At 37.6% G+C, this 20,762-nt stretch overlaps 1 protein-coding gene and 1 pseudogene across 7 annotated transcripts in view; one reads left to right on the top strand and one right to left on the bottom strand.

The window, feature by feature from the left end:
* Positions 1 to 20,762, top strand: part of USP37 (ubiquitin specific peptidase 37) — a 90,273-nt gene that overhangs the window by 58,971 nt on the left and 10,540 nt on the right. For 6 of the 7 annotated variants that reach the window (XM_049712210.1, XM_049712209.1, XM_049712208.1 and 3 more), the window contains 6 exons: positions 922 to 1,086; positions 2,733 to 2,798; positions 5,569 to 5,710; positions 6,547 to 6,802; positions 14,611 to 14,777; positions 17,369 to 17,429. In XM_049712210.1, coding sequence (XP_049568167.1) covers positions 922 to 1,086; positions 2,733 to 2,798; positions 5,569 to 5,710; positions 6,547 to 6,802; positions 14,611 to 14,777; positions 17,369 to 17,429 — 857 coding nt within the window. The remainder of the gene's footprint in view (positions 1 to 921; positions 1,087 to 2,732; positions 2,799 to 5,568; positions 5,711 to 6,546; positions 6,803 to 14,610; positions 14,778 to 17,368; positions 17,430 to 20,762) is intronic. The other variant, XM_049712214.1, reaches the window with a different exon arrangement.
* Positions 18,360 to 19,211, bottom strand: LOC105747827 (ornithine aminotransferase, mitochondrial-like; annotated as a pseudogene).

Raw genomic sequence — 20,762 nt, 5'->3', positions numbered from 1 at the left:
CATCGACAGGCGGACTCTCAACCACTGTGCCACCAGGGAAGCCCATATAGAACTTTTTTATAAGTGGAGAAAACTTTTTATTTCTCTCTTACCTTTCTCTAGAGAATGTGCTACTGAAATAAGAATAGTTCTTGTCAAAAGTCATCTTAAAAAAATTAATTTTCACCATCAAACATAAGGGCTGTTTAACACTTTATTTATTTTAATAAATTTATTTATTTTTGACTGTGTTGGGTCTTCGTTGCTGTGTGCAGGCTTTCTCTAGTTGCAGTGAGCAGGTTTCTCATTGCGGTGGCTTCTCTTGTTGCGGAGCACGGGCTCTAGGTGTGCAGGCTTCAGTAGTTGTGGCTCGTGGACTCTAGAGCACAGGCTTATTAGTTGTGGCACATGGGCTTAGTTGCTCCGCGGCATGTGGGATATTCCCAGACCAGGGCTCGAACCCATGTCCCCTGCATTAGCAGGCGGATTCTTAACCACTACTACGCCACCAGGGAAGTCCTTTTTAACACTTTAAATTACCATTTGTCGTTATATAACATCCATTTTTTGGTAAACTATATAACATTGAAATAAATAATTTAGGGATTTGATCCATTATCAATACCAATATTCTAAAATTAGTTTTCTTGTCTGATGTGTTTTGATTTTTTTTCTAGGAACATTATTTTACTGAGACCTCCCAATTAATAATTAATATCTACCCAATGCCTGTGTTTTATTTTTATTCTTAGTACCTAGCACAATGCCTAGCACATGGCAAGTATTCAGTAAATGTTCTTTGACAGATCTTTAGTTCAGCCTAATGTAGTCTTTAAATCAAAAGCTGTCTAACATGGTTAGTTACAGTGATCTCTTCTTACCTGTAAGAGAGCTACCTCTATTATGTATAAACTAATAATGTTATCATCTCCTGTTTTTCAGGATCCTCATTCTTCATTTGAAACGATATAGCTTCAATGTTGCTCTCTCACTTAACAACAAGATTGGGCAGCAAGTCATCATTCCAAGATACCTGACCCTCTCATCTCATTGCACTGAAAATACAAAACCACCCTTCAACCTTGGTTGGAGTGCACAAATGGCAATGTAAGTCCTTGAGAATTTCTTTCCCTTTTGAAGTAGAAAGGCTTTTTTAGTATCTGATCAAAAGAATGACTGAACTACATAACATGACTCCAGGTAAAATCAGACCAAGAAGGAGATTTTTATTTTGCTTTATTTTGGGACTTTGTGCTAAGTTTTACCTGATTTAAGTAATTGAATAAAATGCTTAAACAAAAACTTTCAACATATATTAATTGCCTTTCATAATAAATTACCTTTTCCGGGAGTGCTCCTTACTCTTTTAGATCACTAGAAGATAGTTTGATACATTTGGGGAATATAAACCAAATTTGCATGATCGTAAGAGTCACTTGAACACTGAAAATACTGATTCCTGTGTTTGTTCCTTAGGAGTTCTGTTTCAGCAAATCTGATATAGGGCTGGGGAATCAATATTTTTAACAAATGCCTCTGCTGACTCTGGAGTATGCAAACTTGAGAAACAGTACATTAAATATTATGCTGGGACCCCCAAAATAGATTGTGTCTTCATAAATGTATTATTACCAGTTTGAGCAAAGAACTTCAATGGCTCCTCGAAATTTTTCCTTGAGAAAAGAAGTAACTTTTACATTCTATTTTGCGTCATCATGAATGCCAGGAAAACCTTAAGACTTCTCTAAATGTTGCTCTTTCTTCTGCGTACTTGCATTACTTTGGAGCCATATATTGTAGTTCTTTTTTATACTTGAACACTAGTTTGGTATAATCATAAAGTTCTAGAGCTTTAGAGGTGAAAGGGATTTTAGAGATTTTTGTCTTTCTTAATTTTACAGAGGAGATCCAAGGAAATTAAGTGATTTTCTTAAGCTCATACAGTTAGTAACTGGAAGAGCCAGGTCTCTTCATTGACATGGAATAATAGACATTACAGAAAGCAAATGAACATTTGCTAACATGAATTAATGAAGTTTTGTAAAAATTATTCCCCTTGGATTAATAATTGAAATATATTCTACATCATGTACGTTTACACTAAAGGCCTCAATAAGTCAATAACAACATGTTCCCAGAGAATCAGTGTTTCTGGATTTTTCTCTTATGGCCTTTCATTAGAATAGATGTTTTTGCTTGATGGAAACTGCCCTCTACTGGTGGAGCTAGTATTCTTTCTGGCAGTACTTTCAAACCATTAGCCAAGGCTGTTTAATGATCACAGGCCTGAAACCAGGCTCTCTGACTCGGTGATATGATAGCTTTAAGATTTTGAACAAATTCCTTGACCTGTCTGTAGGGAAAATAACAGGGTAGTTGTGAACATTAAATGAGGTAATACACAAGAGTTCTTACTACAGTGCCTGACATCTAGTAAGTCCTCAATAAATGAGAGCTATTGTTATTTTATTGCTTAAAAGAACTGAGACAAAGAGAATTTCCCAAGTTGTTCTCTTTATATTGTATTTGACTTCGTTTTCAATGTTGTTTATTTAGATCATTAGATAAGGAAGAGCCTAGAGAAAGTATTTTGTTTTCTCTTTTGGCCTCTATTGTTAGTTTAAAAGTATTATAATTGTTTGCTTTTCAAGAGGATATATAAGGGACTATAATACAGAATAATCATTTGATAAGTTAAATATATTTTTAGTAATAGTAATTGTATACATATATATTTTCTAATTTTCTGATAGTTCTAGACCATTGAAAGCCTCTCAAATGGTGAATTCCTGCATCACCAGCCCTTCTACACCTTCAAAGTGAGTTATATTTCTTGTGTACCCAAAATTTGTATTTTTAAGGATTTGGCTTACCCTGATTTCCAAGATTATCCCCTCCCCTTTTCTTATTGTTTCTCTTTTTGCATGATAATTGCTCTGCATTACTGTACTTTGGAATTTTCCTGAATATGCTTTAAACTGTAATTTAGTGAGTATCAAGTTTTTAACACTGAATCAAGTTCAGATGGTCCTCTCAAAATTTTGTTTTAAAACTTCTTAAATCATCTGTTGTATGTAATATTTTCATCCTACAACTCTAGAAATTGACTAATGATGAGGGATTTTAAGGATTGAAGGGTTAAAATAACCCCTACTGGTATAAAAAGCACCATTCTTCAAATATACACATGGAGATCCCAAAATATCTTTTCACCTGTTGCTAGCCAGTGTGGGACTTCTTGTCTTAGACACTGAGCTGGAGCTATTCTGAAAGGGGACAGGAAAACAAATACACATTAGAATGTAGCTATTCTACAAATGTTTTTTGCTTAAGACCAAAAGTTTCTCCAAGAAGGAAACAAATACTTTTTTTTTTAATATACCTCCTCTGTGATTTGACTAGAACCACAGTTCCTGATTAGACATTTCTAAATGACTTCGTTGTCATTTGTCTTTAAAATTAGTTTTTCTAAAAATTTGATGTCCCAAAGTACTTTTAGAAAAGAGACACTTTTGTTGTTTAAGGGCTTTTGGGGGGCTTATATAACCATAAAATGACATTTGGGAATTGCTATTTTCTTTTCCTCCTGTTAATTATTTTTCAGTGCAATTAAAACCAGATGACTAACTGACTAGAAATCTGAAATGGTACCGATATGAATACTCTTGCCCGTTCTCAAGATACAAATGAGCAATACCACTTGGCTGCTTAGAAAGTGAGCAAGTGATGCATTTACAGGATGAATATTTTTCCTTACTACAGGCAAGCTGCCTTCTGTGAATATAGTAACTATTAATGGAATGCACTCTTTATGTACCAAATCACTATAGCTTCAAGAAAGAGATGGTTTCATTGGGCATCATTATACTTGGCATGGTCAATCTGTTCTCCAGGGTCTTACTGCTATGAGAATTTGAGAGTTGGTCAATAAAGGATGATTAGGCCCTAGAAGACCTGTCATGCCGATCAAACTTAAAAGAGGCTGAGCTATGAACCAGAATACGATTGGTTCTTCTATAATGTCCTTTGTCACATTTGACCCTGGTATATTAGTAGCCAGGTGTCACCCTCCTTCAGCAAAGTATTTACATGGATAAATAAATCAATATGTTCAGTTTTGCTTGGTGAGCATGAAATCAGAAAAGAAGAATTAAGATGGCTAATTGGCTATTTCTAAGTTATATTAACCCTTTTTGAACACATATTGGGAGGCTATTCAAGTGTTCAGACTGAAGTGCAGTGATATCCTGGCTGCTCTCAGCCAAAGACTATGGTTGGGTTTATCACTGACCACTTGCCTCTTTTCTTTGATCTACGTTGCTACGCGATCCTCCTGATTTCCATTGTGGCCTCTTATTTCTTGGTGCCATCATTCTACATGTTTATTTACAGTTTTCACATTTAGATTATTGCATTTTCCAATTTCCATTTTACATTTTTTTTTTTAGTACAGCATATGAATTTATGTTAACCTTCATCAAAGAAAATTTGTGCTTTTTGACCTTTACCACTTTTTCCTTTAGTTTATTTTCAGCTCACTTAGAAGACAACACAGTAACACCTTACTTATCTGGTATCATTGAAGAATAATATTTGATATTCCAAATAAATGAATTTTTATAAAACTGAAGCTTGTCCTTATAAACATTGCCTTTTTAATTTTAATCTTTAAAATGTTTTAACCATTTTAGATGGTTATATCTCTGTAAGCTTACAGAATTCCTTATATTAAATAAAATACACTGCAGATAATTTAAATATATTGTAATTACTTAAAATTGGCATTGTAAATATCAGTTATTACACTGTGTTTTAATATGATAATGCCCTCAGAGGCTCTTAATTCTTATAAGACAGTTTACCTTTACATTAAATTACTTTATAGTTCTTTATTGCCCTTTTTGTGGTTATTCTCTCTCATTTCTTAGCTCTCATTTCTTGATGAACTTGCTACATTATTTTATACACTATTTCCTGGGGAAATAGGGTCCCTGCCTGAAGAGTAAAGTTCATGGGCTTTGAAACTGCTGCCTTCCTCAGAGGCGCTTTTTTTGTTTTGTTTTGTTTTGTTTTGTTTACTTTTAAGTTCCTGTGTTCTAGAAGGTAGAGGTTGCCAGAAGTTGGACCTACATATAAATGGATAAGTGGAATGTTACTGTTAATTTCAAAGTACATGGATCATAATTTAAAAGAGCAAAAATTAGTCCTCATGCACTCTCTTGTCAAAAATGTATTCATTGCTATGTCTGCATGCATTCAGTAAAGTACTTGCTTTATAAAGCCAGTAACAAACTTCTTTGGAGTTGATCATTAAAAGAAAAAAGGCACAAAGTGATTGGTTTACTGATAATATATAATAGCGTAAGAGTTGTCTGATTTTCAAAGCATGGCTCTTTTGGAGTAGGGCAAAGGTAATTCTTAAATATACCTCTTTTCATATATCTTTTTTTGTCTGTTAAATCATTCTCCATAATGGAAAAGCTTTTTGTTTTAATTGATATTTATACTTCAAAAAAATAACAAGGACAAATGTTTATTTGTCAGACTTACATAGGGTTTTTTTGTTTGTTCGTTTTTCTTAAATTACAGGAATTTCACCTTCAAATCCAAGAACTCCTTGGCTTTATGCCTTGATTCAGACAGTGAAGATGAGCTTAAACGCTCTGTGGCCCTTAGCCAGAGACTTTGTGAAATGTCAGGCAGTGAACAGCAGCAGGAAGACCTGGAAAAGGTAAGTAATTTCTCACCAAAATATCTGACTGTCCAAACAAATGCCTTTCATAACCAGCATCAGCAAACTTAATAAATACACAGGATGGATCATTTCTTGTGAATGAGGATTTTTCAGATGTACTCTTCGCACCTTTCAGTATGCAGTATGATATTATTAACTGTAGTCACCATACTGTACATTACATCCCTGTGACTTATTTATTTTATAACTGGAAGTTTATACCTTTTTGCCCCTTCACCCATTTCACTCACTCCCTAGCCCCCACCTCTGGTAACAACCAATGTGTTCTCTGTATCTGTGAGCTTAGTTTTTTTGTTTGTTTGTTTTTTAGATTCCACATGTAAGTGAGATCATACATTATTTGTCTTTGTGTAACTTATTTCCCTCAGGGTCCTTCAGTGATGTCACAAATGGCAAGATTTCTTTCTTCCTTCCTTCCTTCCTTCCCTCCCTCCCTCCCTCCGTCCGTTCCTTCCTTGTTGCTGTGCGTGGGCTTTCTCTAGTTTCAGCCAGGAGGGGCTACTCTGTTGCGGTGCGCAGGCTTCTCATTGCGGTGGCTTCTCTTGTTGCGGAGCACGGGGCTCTAGGCGCGCGGGCTTCAGTAGTTGTGGCGCATGGGCTCTAGAGCGCAGGCTCAGTACTTGTGTTGCACAGGCTTAGTTGATCTGCAGCATGTGGGATCTCCCCAGACCAGGGCTCGAACCCGTGTCCCCTGCGTTGGCAGGTGGATTCTTAACCACTGTGCCACCAGGGGAGTCTCTATCACTTTAAACTCCAAGATTGCTATATTTGTAGCCATTCTGGTTTCTTCTAAAAGCAGCTCTATTCTTCAGGATTCAAAATCTTGCAGACTAGAACCTGGTAAGTCTGAATTGGAAAACTCAGGATTTGACGGAATGAGTGAAGAAGAGCTTCTAGCAGCTGTTTTAGAGATAAGTAAAAGAGAAGCTTCACCACCTCTCAGTCATGAAGATGATGATAAACCAACCAGCAGCCCTGATACCGGATTTGCAGAAGATGATATTCAAGAAATGTCTGAAAATCCAGACCCTGTGGAAACTGAGAAGCCAAAAACAGTCACAGAGCCCGGTAGGTTTAATGAAAATAAACATCTGTTAAACAGGCACAGCTGTGTTCCAAAGCTTTATAGTAACAAATGACTTCTACATAATGGGAGGTGAGATGGATCTGAATAACAGAGCTAATAATATTTTTGTGCTTTTTTTTTTCTAACAGTTTAAAAAAATGAGAAGCAAATATTGTGAGTTAGTATCCAGAGGCTAGTGGTAAAGTATGCCATGTCCCTTTAGGTGTACATCAAAAGAAAAGTTAGTATTCTTGTGCATTTAAAAAATGTTTGTGTCAGGGCTTCCCTGGTGGCGCAGTGGTTGAGAGTCCGCCTGCCGATGCAGGGGACACGGGTTCGTGCCCCGGTCCAGGAAGATCCCACATGCCGTGGAGCGGCTGGGCCCGTGAGCCACGGCCGCTGCTGGGCCCGTGAGCCATGGCCGCTGAGCCTGCGCGTCCGAAGCCTGTGCTCCGCAACGGGAGAGGCCACAACAGTGAGAGGCCCACGTACCTCAAAAAAAAAAAAAAATGTTTGTGTCAGTTTTTGGTCACTTTTTTCACACCACTGCTCTCAGAAATTTGTGTAATTCTTCATTTTTGTATATCTGAACTTATACCAAGTTTTAATGTATAAATAATTTAAGTTCTCCATTCTTCTTTGGGTTCATCCCTTCATAATGGTGGCAAGACCACTGAACTAAGAGGGTCTTGGGTGTCTAGTCTTAGCTATACCACCTACTAGTTATAAATTTCTAAATAGGTAATTTAACCTCTTTGATACTCAAGTTTTCTTACCTCTGTATGGGGAATCTACCAGACCTACTTCAGATAGTTGTGGGTAGAATGTTAGATAGTATATACATATTATGTAAAGCGCTATACAGATAAAAATTATTTTTGTGGTAATTTTTACTCATATTTTGTTATTTCTCAAGCTATCACTTCAAACAACAGAGCTGAGCCTCCTTGCCTTGCACTATGAGTATTTTAAGATTTTTTAAGTAGAAAATTTTCACGTCCTTTTCCTGGGGCCAAGTCTAATATTTTCTCCTGATATCTTTAGTATCTATATCTTTAGTATCTGTATCTAGGTAGCTAGCTAACGTGTTTCTGTATATCAAGCCTAGGATTTTGGAGATGAAGAGAATAGTAGTATATCACAAAATTATTTTCTGTATTCTTGGGGTTGTTAGGGCCTCCTCAGTTTTGAATTATTTTATGTGCAAGTAAAATAAGAGTATTTCCTCAATTTAACTGGAAACAAAAAGCTGATGATTTTTGTATATAGATGTTTCCTTTTTTTTCTTTTTTCTTTACACCTTTTTTTACCTCTTGATGCAAGTACCCTTATGAAGTCCCCTTCTCTTACTAAACTTACAATCACTGCCCTTGGAAGTGAATCCTAGATAGTAGATCATTTCATCAGTAAGAATTTCAGTATCACTAAAAGATAAGAACTCTTTTTACAAAAACCTGTCCTCCATATCATTATCATACTTTAAAAATCAATAATAATTCTAAGGAACGATCAAATGTGATCAAACCCTCCATAAGGTTTTATTTTGAAAGTTTCAAATCCAGAGAGAAATTGAAGAATAAAACAATATACACTTTTATACCCTTCACCTAGATTCATTAACATTTTGTCACATTTTTTTCTCTCCCTTCCACACTGCCCCTGTGTGTATGTGTAGTTGTGCAGCAGTTACCCCAAAATTAGTGCTTTACAACAACAGTAATTTTAATATCTCATTACTGTGGATTGACTGGTCTTAGCTGCTAGTTTTTTCTGCTCTGTGTGATGTTGGCTGGGGTTTAACTGCGCTACAACATCCAAGATGGCTCACCTTGGCACATGGGTTGTGTTGGTTAGAAGGGTCAGCTGAGCTGGCTAGATATCCTCTCTGTTCTTCTGGTCCCCTCTCCCTGGCCATCTCCCTTCCCCTCTTCTCCTCAGCTTTTCATCTCTTCATGTAATCTCAGGGCCTCTCCCTTCCTGTATGGCCTCTTCAGCATGGTAGCCAAACTTCTTACATGATAGCTCAGGGCTCCCAAAAGCACAAAAGAGGCTGCTGCCAGGCCTCCTTAATGTATAGGCTCAAAATTGGGACAGAATCAATTCCACCACATTTCATTAAAGCACTCACAGGACCTGCCCAGATTCACTGTGAGGTGGACCACACAGAGTTAGAATACCTGTAGGCATGGTTCATTGGAGGCCATCTTTAGAGATTGCGTGTGCGTGCGTGCGTACACACACACACACACACACACACACTCTTTTCTTAATGGAACCATTTGAAGTTGCAGGTATCATAATACTTCACCCTAAAATACTTAAGCCTGACTCTCCTAAGTACACGGAAGTTTTCCTATATAACAATTGTCATACCTAAGAATATTAACAGTAATTCTATATGTAGTTCTAATATATAGCCCACATACACATTTACCCAATTATCTCCAAAATATTTTTTACACTTTTTAAAAAATCTAGAACCCAAAGCTTACCCCCTGCATTTGGTTGTTAGGTCCCTTTAGTCCCTAGTCAGGCCAATTTTTCTTTGAAAGACTCCCATTATGGATTGTCCTACTATTCTTTTAAGTATAAGCTGGGTTTTTTTCCCCATACCCTAAAACTTCAGAGCCTGGAGATGGTTTTTTCCTTGTTGCTCATTGCCATTTCCAACTGCTTGTCTTCTTTCATCCTACAAAAACCCCAGCTCCTTTGGTACGTGACTTCAGACTTTGCCACCTATTATCTCTGTCTGTAGCTCTCTTTTACCGTCCAGTCACTCCATGCCCATCAGCATTCTTAGGGCTTTCAGCATCCTCATAAGTGACCATTTCAACAGCCTGGTTTCTCAATTCCTAATCTTATTTCCAAAGAACTTTTCTTCTACCCCATCTTGATAACTGCCAAAACTCATACCCTAAACCAGTAGCTCTCAAAGTGTGTCTCCTGGCCATCAGTATCATGTAGGAACTTGCTGGAAATGCCATTCTTGACCCCACTGCACACCTGCTGAGTGAGAAACTCTGGATGTGGGACTCAGCATTCTGTGTTTTGATTCCAGTTGATTCTGATGCATGCTGAAGTTTGAGAACCACTTCTCTAGACTTTGTCATCATCAATAAATGTACCACCTTTGAAATCTTAATTTCAAATATCCTTCTCTAACCCTTCTCTCCCCCTAGCTCACCTAATATCATATTCTTATTTCAACAATTACTTGATCTCATTAAGACTTCCAATCCATTGTCTTCTACTTTTTGCTATTCATCACCTCCCTCTTGTCACCACTTCCCTCCCCAGCCTATATGCCGTATTTTGGTACTTTTATCTCTTTCCTCTGTTTTCTTCTCTCAATCACCTAACAAAGTCCCATCTCCCAGTTCAACCAGCTTCTTATTCCATGCCTACACCCAAGCAGCTGAAGATTGCTGGAGAAAAGTCCCCAAACTGTGCTGACTATACTTTCCTCAAAATCATGACCATGTTCTTACATGGGCACTACATGCTACTAGTCAGTTCTGTTATAGTTCTTAGTAAATTTCTTTTCTTGGTCTCCATGTCTTTCTCAAATCTGTAGTTCTCCTTCCACACATGCTCTAGGCACATAACTTAGCTGTATACCTTTCAAAGAAAATAGATGCAGTCAGATGAAAACTCTGCCTTCACCTTTGTTATGGAGGAAATGTCCCTCTTCTTATTTAAGGCCAATCCCTCCATTCATATCCAAGATCTCATCTACTTGTGCCTTCTAAAGACTTTCCCTCCTGAAATGATACTCTTTCTCTTCTGCATCAGGTCTTCCCTCTTCTAAATTATTCCTGGTATGCCTTAACATCACCCATCTTTTTAAAACTCTCATGGCCTTGTGTTTCCCTCTAGCCACTGCTCCCTTTCCTTGCTCCCTTCCCAGAAAAATCCTTTGAAAGAGTTGTTTTACTCATTCCCTCTACTTTCTTACCATCTCCCATTCTCTTGTCAACCCTCTCCAAGTGGGCTTTCATCCCCACCACTCCACTGAAATGGTCTTCATAAAGTTTGCATTAGCAATTTTCATACAATCCATCACTCCCTCCTTAACATTTAAAGCTTTATAAACTTTTTTCTATAAACTATTCTTGCCATGGTTTTTTATTCCTACTAAACCAACTGTTCATTCCAGGGTTTATGGTTTTGTTTTTTGCTTCCCTCATCAGACCTCTAACTGTTGGAGTATTCCCAGGACACTGTCCTTAGCTGTCTTTTTTTCCTAAAGTTCTCTCGCTGAGTGATCTCAGACATTACCATAACCTCACATACTGATGAAATATCAAATTCATATCCCTAGCCCGGATCTCTCCCCTGAGCTTTAAACTTACACATGTAAATTCCTACTTGAAATGTCCATTTGGCTGTCTAATTTTTAACTGCCCCCCACCCCCCCCATAACCCTGCCCCATATCAGCAAATGGTACTACCATCCACCATTTTTTGACTCAGGCCAAAAAATATGTCTCCCTTGATTTTTTTACTTCACACCTTACATTCAGTCCATCAATAAGTCTAGTCTGCTGTACCTCCGAAATATATCCTGAATTTAATCATTTATCAACATCTTCATAGCTGTAACTCTAGCCTTCCATCTCTCATCTGGTCCACTACAGTTGATTCCTAATGTCTCTTCCGTCACTCTTGTCCCACTACAGACCTTCCTTCATGAACAAAGCAGCCAACATAATCTTTCTGAAGCTTAAATCACGGTCACCCTTCTGCTTAAAACTTGTGATTTCCCATTACACTTAATCCAAGCTTCTCACCATGGTCTATCTCTACTTTCCCCCTCTTTCACTCTTCTGTTTTAGCCATACTAGCATTCTCTCTGTGTCCCTCATGCTAAGCTCATTTTCATCTCAGAAGCTTTGCACTTAAGCGCCTTCAGGGCAAGGGCCATCTTGCCTTAATTATCACTATATCCCCAGCTTCTTTAGCAGTGTCTGGCATATAGTAGAGTCTCAATAAATATTTGGGGCTCATCAGATTGGTTGTCTCATGAATCAGCTGAGGAAGGGAAGGAATACTGGTTAAGTAAGGTTTTACTGTTAGTCAAAGGGAGGGGAAGAGTGTATGCAAAGGCCCAGACATGAGAAAGGCCATGGTAAGTTAGTGGACCTACAGAAGTTCAGAATGATCTGCATGGCTGGAACATAGTGTTGAGGGGGAAAAGCAAAAAGTTGAGACTAGAGAGTTATGCAGTCTCCAGTTTTTACATGGCCTAAAACCATGTTTAGGAGTTTGGACTTTTATTTCAAAAGCATTAGGAAGTTACTGAATAATTTTAAGCGAAAAAGTATTTGATAAAGATTTATATTTGAAAAAGATCATTTCTGGCTGCAGTGTAGCACATAAATTAGAGAAGAACCTAAGTATCTTGTGAGACCTGTTAGGCAGTTATTGCAGTAGTCCAGACCAAAAGTTAATGGTGCCCTAAGCCAAGGTTTTGGCATTGAAAAGAAAAACAGTTGGGACTTCCCTGGTGGTCCAGTGGTTAAGACTCTGCATTCCCAGTGCAGGGGCCCCAGGTTCAATACCTGGTCAGGAAACGAGATCCTGCATGCCGCAACTAAAAAATAAATTAAAAGGAGCCCGCATGCCACACTAAAAAAAAGATCCCACGTGCCACAACTAAGACCCAGCGCAGCCAAATAAATAAATAAATATTTTTAAAAAAAGAAAGAAAGAAAAACAGTTGATGGATTCGAAAGATAATTAGGAAATAACGATTTATGTAATATGAAGGGATAAATGACAAGTCAAAATGACTCCCAGGTTTCTATCTTCAAAAAAAAAAAAAAAAAAAAACAACTAAACTGGGTGGACAGTGATCCCAGTGACTGAAATATAGAATGTAGGAAAGGAGCACCTTTCATTTGGGGTGGGAGAAGCGGCAGATGATATATTTAGTATAAGAATGTTTGAGTTTTAACACATGGTTCCCCTCTGTGTTTTTTATTTCATGGTCATATTTGTTCCTAGATCTGAAATGTTTTTTTGTATCCATCTGATAATCTTGTCCTGAAGACAGATGTATATTGATTTTTAGCATCTTAAAGTAAACTTTCTTACATCTGTTTTCTATCACATGGATTAATTGCTAGTGTAATACTAGGATTGTGTGAGGTACATTGGTACATTGAGTGCTGAAAATTATTGGTTAAGAAAAATTGTGCCTCTGTCACCTTCTTTTTATGAGTATGTTTTGATAATAAAAGTAATAATCCTCATCTTATGCCCTAAAATACCAGCCTCAACTCCCCAATCTTTCTTCCACTTGAAACGCTCAACATCAACTAACTTTGAATATCATGGTTCCAAATTTCCAGAAGTGGTCTGATTGGTTGATTCTTTCAGATATTCATTCCTGGTCCAGTAAGCTAAGGCCAGAGGGACAGGTGGGATCTTATACGCCGCAGAGCTGCCCCTTGGAGGCTATGGAAAATTACATTCTCCAAGAATGGAGGAGTATAATTTTTTTTTAATTGGAATCATACTGCTTTTTGCACTTAATAATATCCTGAGTTTTTCCTCTTTTAATGAACATTCAGAATTAGTTTCAATGATAAATACTCAGTCAGCAAGTCAGTTCAATTAAAAAATGATGACTAGTTGCTGACTTAGAGTCTAAAACCAAGATGCTGTAAGCTTCAGAGTTGTCTGTGCTATAGAAAATTATCTACCATCTAAATGGTTACAATGCAGTATTGGGGCAGGTAAAGAGCACTTAGTAATTTTAAAACAATCCATGTGAAATAAATCTGTAAAGGTAGTTCTTGTTAACCAGTTGAATTCTTTTTATGAGAACTTCCTTAACTTACTAAGATGAAAATTTTTGCTTTGTAAAGTGTTTGAGAAGGGAGGGAGGGAAGGAAGTTCCTTCCTCTTCTCCCCACTCTTACCTATATTAAAAATAATGAAATTCAGATAACTAGAACAAAATTATGCCTATATTATTTATAATAATAATAATGTTTATAATAATAATAATATTATTATTATTCCAGCTAGCCATAATCTAGAAATTGAGAATGAACAGAAAGAAATAAAAGGTTAATATTTTTTCTTACCTCCTTGGATGAATGTTTTAAATATATATGTTGTCATATACTTATATGGTACATGAGATGTTTATTACATATTTTATGTAGCTCTTTTGATTTAGAATATGTTCAAGGCTCATTTGATAATTAATGTAAAAACGCTCATATGACATACAGTGTAATAAATGGGAAAATCTCAGTACTTAGCTTAAGTATTCTATCCTAATTCTTACTTCATCTACCCTAAACAATACTTTATTCCTAGTACTTGGTCATGTGACATGACCTTTGAATATGGCTATTTATTCTTCTCCATCCTTAACCATAGTGTTTCTGATGATTGCTTAAGTTTCAGAACCATTGCTGTAGGTCAGTGTTTCTCAACCAAGGGCAGTTTTGTCCCCCAGGAGACATCTGACAATGTCACTTTTGGTTGTCACAACTGGGGAGTGTGGGGTTGCTACTGGCATGTAGTAGGTAGGGGTCAGGAATATTGCTAAACACTATACAGTGTACAGGGCAGCCCTTCTCCCCACACCAAACAAAAAATTATCCCACCCAAAATGTCAGTAGTGCTGAGATTGAGAAACCCTGATCTAGATATGTAGTAAGGTGAGATTGTGTGTCCCAAGCAGGTATGTCTGAGGTTAGGATACATTACTCTTTGAACAGTGCATGTCACTCTAGTGCAGAGTTCAGTTTATAAGAGGATATCCCAGTTATGTTATGTTCTGCTTCCTCAGATCCTGCCAGTTTTACCGAGATAACTAAAGACTGTGATGAGAATAAAGAAAACAAAACTCCAGAAGGAACTCAAGGAGAGGTTGATTGGCTCCAGCAGTATGATATGGAGCGTGAAAGGGAGGAACAAGAGCTTCAGCAGGCATTGGCTCAGAGCCTTCAAGAGCAAGTAAGAGATATTTATATTGCTACTTTCTCCATACCTATCTTTTCCAAGAAATAGAACAATAATAATAGTAAAAAACATTTGTTAAGCACTATGTGTCAGGCATTATTCCAGGTGATTTACATACGGTGAACCACTGAGCCACCAAAACAAAGTAAACTTGTTTGGGGCTTTTGCCTTGGGTTTGGAACAGAAACATTGGTCCTTTTTCTTTTTTAAAAAACCTAAATGCAAAAAAATGTCTTGTTGGTTACCTCCTATTACTATAATTTATTGCACACTAAAGCAAGACGAGTTGTTAGAGATCATCCCTAGTCCAACTTTATTTTGCAAGCAGTTGAAACAGCCGGTATACCATGATGATTTTATCATTAATATTTTAAGGCAAAATGTTTGTTTTGGTCATTTTCTCACAATATGAATCCTTTCCTATGAATTATTTGAACATAAAATTCTCAGGAATATTGTCTGAATTTTTAGATTTTAGTCATAGACTAACATTTATCTGCTCTTTTCTTTATGTAGTTGTCTATTCTTCAATTTTTAGTTCTTTATGCTTATATTTGCCAAAGCTGGCTGATTTGCACTGTTGCAGTCAGCTGAGGTATCTGACTAAAAGGTGATATTTTGATGGTTATCTAATCCTATACAATACATGTTAGTAATAAAAATTTGCCAAGACTCCCTAGAATGAATGCACAATTTTAGTGTTTGCAAATATCAGATTAAGAGATCTAATGTCACTAGAATATTGGGCCTTAATTTAAACTGCACATTAATATTATCTAGGGAGCTCTAAAAAAATACTGATGCCTGGGTGGTTCTGCCCCTCAGAAATTCTGATGTAATTGATCTGGAGTGTGGTCTGGCATCTAGATTTCTTTTTTTTTTTAATAAGGGTTTTTTTTTTAAAGGAAAAAAAAAAAAAAAAACTTCCCCCAGTGATTCTAATGTGCAGCCAAGGTTGAGAACTCCTGCTTTAAAACTATTTCAGAGCCACCTGCTCTGTATCCTTTTATTGATATTTATAAGAAGTACCTCCCTGGTTGCCTTGTCATCAAGATGTGTATATGTCAAACTATCTTACAAATAACATATAGTAATCATTTGTTATAGAAAACTTAGTGTAAAAGGCCATGGTTTGGTTTCTTAACAATAGTTCCTTATAGTGCAGAAAAAGAAAAAATTCAGCAACCCTCCTTTTCTTAGACAAAAGGCATATATTTTTCTTGTCAGCTGACCCATTTAAAACTATCTTATTTTTCTCAGATATGAGGATAGGATCATGAGATGAAGTTTCTTTAGTTTGGTATACCTGCATCATTCTATTAATTACTAAAAGAGAGTCCTTTACCTTGTTTCAGCATAGACTTTATATACTTGGATAAATTTAAGTAATCATATTTCCTCTTAGAGATCACCTCTGTAACTTTCTTGAACACAGTATTATTGCTCCCAGGACTATAATGCAGAATAGCTCATTCTAAGCTTCTTATACATTTAAGTAACTTTAACAAGAAGTCTAGAATTGAGAAAAGTATAAAACAATTTTTTTTTTTTACTCATTCATCCTTTGTAAGTTATCTTTTCTCTGAAAATGAGAGGGAAATTTTTTTTTGTAATAAACATTTTCCTATTCCTTTTATAATGAGTCATCTAGTTGAGACATTTTCAGAGGCACAATTTTTTTGTAAGAAAACCTCATATGTATTAGAAAAGCAACAGTCAGCAGCATTCATTTAGTATTTACCAAGCTTCTTTTACGTGTTTATGGTTTCTTTAACAAGAATAAAAATAGAAATCTGTGAATAATATGTTGCGGAAATATTGTTTATCTTTTTTTTTTTTTTTTTTTTTTTTTTTTTTGCGGTACGCGGGCCTCTCACTGTTGTGGCCTCTCCCATTGCGGAGCACAGGCTCTGGACGCGCAGGCTCAACGGCCACGGCTCACGGGCCCAGCCGCTCCGGGGCTTGCGGGATCTTCCCAGACTGGGGCACGAATCCGTGTCCCCTGCATTGGCAGGCGGACTCCCAACCACTGCGCCACCAGGGAAGCCCAATATTGTTTATCTTGATGTCATAGGCATAGGGTCTGTGCTAGAGCCAGCTCCCTGTCAGCTTAGGAGAGCCCACTATACATACTTCCCAAATCTGCATTCATAGTCACATTGGTAGCTTAAAATTGGCCATGGTAGGAGTATTTATACCAAGGAACATGGCAAATCCTGTAAATCAGGGGAAGAAAAGAGAGCTATTCACTAAGTATCTGCTATGTTCCAGGTATCTCATACATGTTAGAAGGAAAGGGAATTACATCATAATGTCACATTGAATGGCTTTTGGTTGGCAAGCCAAGCATCACTAACTAGAAAAGATAGCATTTAAGGCTTTTTAACCCCCAGGATTTTGTTTTAGGAAGACAGTGTTGGAAAAAGTAAAGAACTTCTCCACATCCCTCAAGAGGTCATGTTCCAAACATCCATAAGATTATAGAAAACATTAGCAAATACTTTCAGAGCAGTGGATTTTATCCTCATTAAATAAGTTTAATCAATACTTCTTTAAATACCTTAGTTTTGTTCTTATCCGTTTAGGAGGCTTGGGAACAGAAAGAAGATGATGACCTCAAAAGAGCTACGGAGTTAAGTCTTCAAGGTATGGAGATTAATTACATTCTTCTAATATGCTGAAATGTATCACACACAGAAGAGCATATAAAATGTTTTTGTTATTTTTAATAACAGTAACAAATTTGAACACCTCCCAGGTAAAGATATAGAACCTTAGAAGTTACCTGTATACGCCTTCCCTTCCCTCCCTCCCAAAGGAAACCACCGTTCTAAAATTTGTATTCATCATTAGCTTACATTTAAAAAATAATAATAATGTTACCATGCATATTCATATTCCTAAACAATACTTCTTTGACATTTTAAATATGAGCTTTATTTTAAAGTTAAAGAAACACTGAAAATAAACACTTTTTACAAATTATATCAAACACTTAAAACATAATCTGGAAATGTTAAACATTAATGCTTAATTCAAAATAATGACATTCATAGAGTACATCCTGGTGCTGGCCAATATGGAGTTTACTTAAATCTAGTAGATTTTATGTAAGCTTAACCATTAATCCTTCCTAAAATTCGGTGATTATGATTCAACTTTATAAGGTTAAACAAGTCTTCTGTGTAATACCCTCATATAACTTTTTCAAATACAAACATTTATACCAGCAAGGAAATTATTAAAACATATATAAATTATGCTGAGGGGCTTGATTAAAAGGCTTTCTATATAGAGAGAGGCATCTCACCTTAGAAAGCACACACACACACAAAACCACTTAATTGAATATAAGATGCCAGGACATTCTTTTAGTCATGTTACACAGCACACTGCACATTTGTAAGTGTCATTCTATTATGTATGAACTGAAAACATATAGTTTTTAAAAGCCCTTGCCACAAGGGAGTGGAATATACCTGCAATAAGCACAGAAACGCAGAGCTTTTTACAGGATGTCAACTGACTGCCTGTCTCCAGCTGGCTACCAGGCGCCACTGAAAACTGTCACCACCCTCAGAAAGGCAAGATGTTCTTGTTAATGATGTCCATGGCCTCCAGAATCTCCTCCTCCTTGATCACAAGCGGAGGTGCAAACCTGATGATATCACCATGGGTTGGCTTGTCCAGAAGTCCATTATCTCGAAGTCACAGACATACCTTCCAAGCATCACAGTCTTTGGTTTCTCTAATAACAATAGCATTTAATAATCCTTTTCCTCTTACAGCAGTTACAATATCAGAAGGTAGCTTCATGCGTTCATTTCTCAAGATGATACCCATTTGTCTGCATTTTTCAGCAAGGTTTTCTTCTTCCAAAACCTCAAGGGCTGTGATGGACACTCGGCAGCCTAGTGGATTGCCACCGTACATAGAACCATGTTCCCCTGGTTTAATGGTCAACATTATTTCATCATTATACAACACTGTGGATACAGGGTATAAACCACCAGAAAGTGCCTTTCCTAGAAGAACTGTATCAGGTCTGACATTTTCGTGATCAATAGCCAGCCATCTACCAGTTCTGGCCAATCCTGTCTGTATTTCATCAGCAATAAACAGAGCCTGGTGCTGGGTTTAGAGCTCTTGCACACCCACAATGTAGCCTGGATCCAGAACAACAATGCCTGCTTCACCCTGAGTTGGTTCCACCATGAACGCCACAACATTTGGATCCTGAAGTGCACGCTCAAGAACAGGCAGATCATTATATGGAGTGATTTCAAAACCTGACATAAATGGTCCAAAACCATTGTAACTGGTTGGGTGTGTGGAACTGGAGATTGCTGACAATGTTCTACCCCAAAAGTTTCCGGCTGCAAAAAATAATCTTTGGGATACCCTTCTCAGTAGTATATCCCCATCTCCGAGTAAGTTTGCAAGCACTCTCTCCAGCCTCCACTCCTGTAATCATAGGAAGAACTTCGTAGTAGTTCAAAAGTTTAGTAACATACTCTTTTTTTTTTGTCTGCGTTGGGTCTTTGTTGCTGGACTCGGGCTTTCTTTAGTTGCAACGAGCAGGGGCTACTCTGTTGCGGAGTGTGGGCTTCTCATTGCAGTGGCTTCTCTTGTTGTGGAGCACAGGCTCTAGGTGTACGGGCCTCAGAGTTGTGGCACGTAGGCTTCAGTAGTTGTGGCTCGCGGGCTCTAGAGTGCAGGCTCAGTAGTTGTGGCACATGAGCTTAGTTGCTCCACGGCATGTGGGATCTTTCTGGAACAGGGCTCAAACCCATGTCCCCCTGCATTGGCAGATGGATTCTCAACCACTGTGCCACCAGGGAAGCCCTAGTAACATACTCTTTGTATTCACCAGGCATGTTGTTGTAGAAAGCTCTAGACGTTAAGGTCACTTTATCCACCTGACTTTTCGAAGCATTCAGTCTTTGGATGACAGTGCCCTTGGTTGATAGCACTGTAAGCACTCAGAAAGTCAAAATATTTTCTGCCTTCTAAATCCCATATGTAAATACCTTTTCCTCTCTCCAGGGCTACAGGTAAAGGGTGGTAGTTGTGGGCACCATATTTAGATTCCCATTCAAAAATGTAATAAGAGGATGGAGGGCCTTGGACTGTGTTTTTAGTTGCACCAGATGTATTGGGTTGGTCAAAAAGTTCATTTGAGTTTTTCCGTACCATCTTGCAAACTTTTTGGCCAACCCAATAGCAGAAGCCACTGAAGAATGAATTCCACGGTGAAGGACAGCAACAGTCTGCACATGTGCTAGTCTGGAAAACATGATGTCCTTCAAGTAGGAATATCACCAACCATCCCTTCTTCCCACAGTTCAGATTAGAATACAGATTTTTAACCCAAGATCCAGGAGTGGTCTTCACAGGGTCCAGTTAACTCCTGGCAGCACCTCCAAGACTAGCTCAGGACACGTGGCATCAACTGAACAGCTGCCCTAAACAATATATTTTTTTAATTTTGAAAAGTGAAATAGCAAGGACAGTCTATCTGTAATCCACCTGTATGACAGAGCAATACTGCCACTGTTAAGACTGCTAGGAGAAGACAATGTGACTTCAGTTTCCCCGTGAATTTACAAGAGCTCACTCTGGGGAAGCCAGTGAGCAAAGTCGTGAATGAGTATTCAAAAGCATAAGGTTCACCATAGTCAGGGCATTTGGCAGAACTAATTTATGGACCATGTGCTGGAAGTCTACCAGAGCAGGTAGTCACGGGAAGTGAGCTAACTGTATTTTCTAAGATCACTCTGGTCTTTCTCTGGCTGTGAGAAATAGATTAAAGCAAAACACTTTGCTGGTATAAAATGAGTGTTCTAGGCTGATCTAGACACCAGGGCATGGTGGAGAGAGCAAGAGTTTCACTGGCAGATGGTTGAGACAGTTACAAAGAAGAATTCAAGCTAGGCTCACCTAGGCATTCTGTCCTCACATTTAAAAGATGGTATAATG

This window comes from Orcinus orca, chromosome 7, assembly GCF_937001465.1.
Source record: "Orcinus orca chromosome 7, mOrcOrc1.1, whole genome shotgun sequence".
Taxonomy (NCBI): Eukaryota; Metazoa; Chordata; class Mammalia; order Artiodactyla; family Delphinidae; genus Orcinus; species Orcinus orca.
The sequence above is the reverse complement of the archived record's forward strand: the minus strand, read 5'-3'. Positions and strand labels throughout refer to the sequence as shown.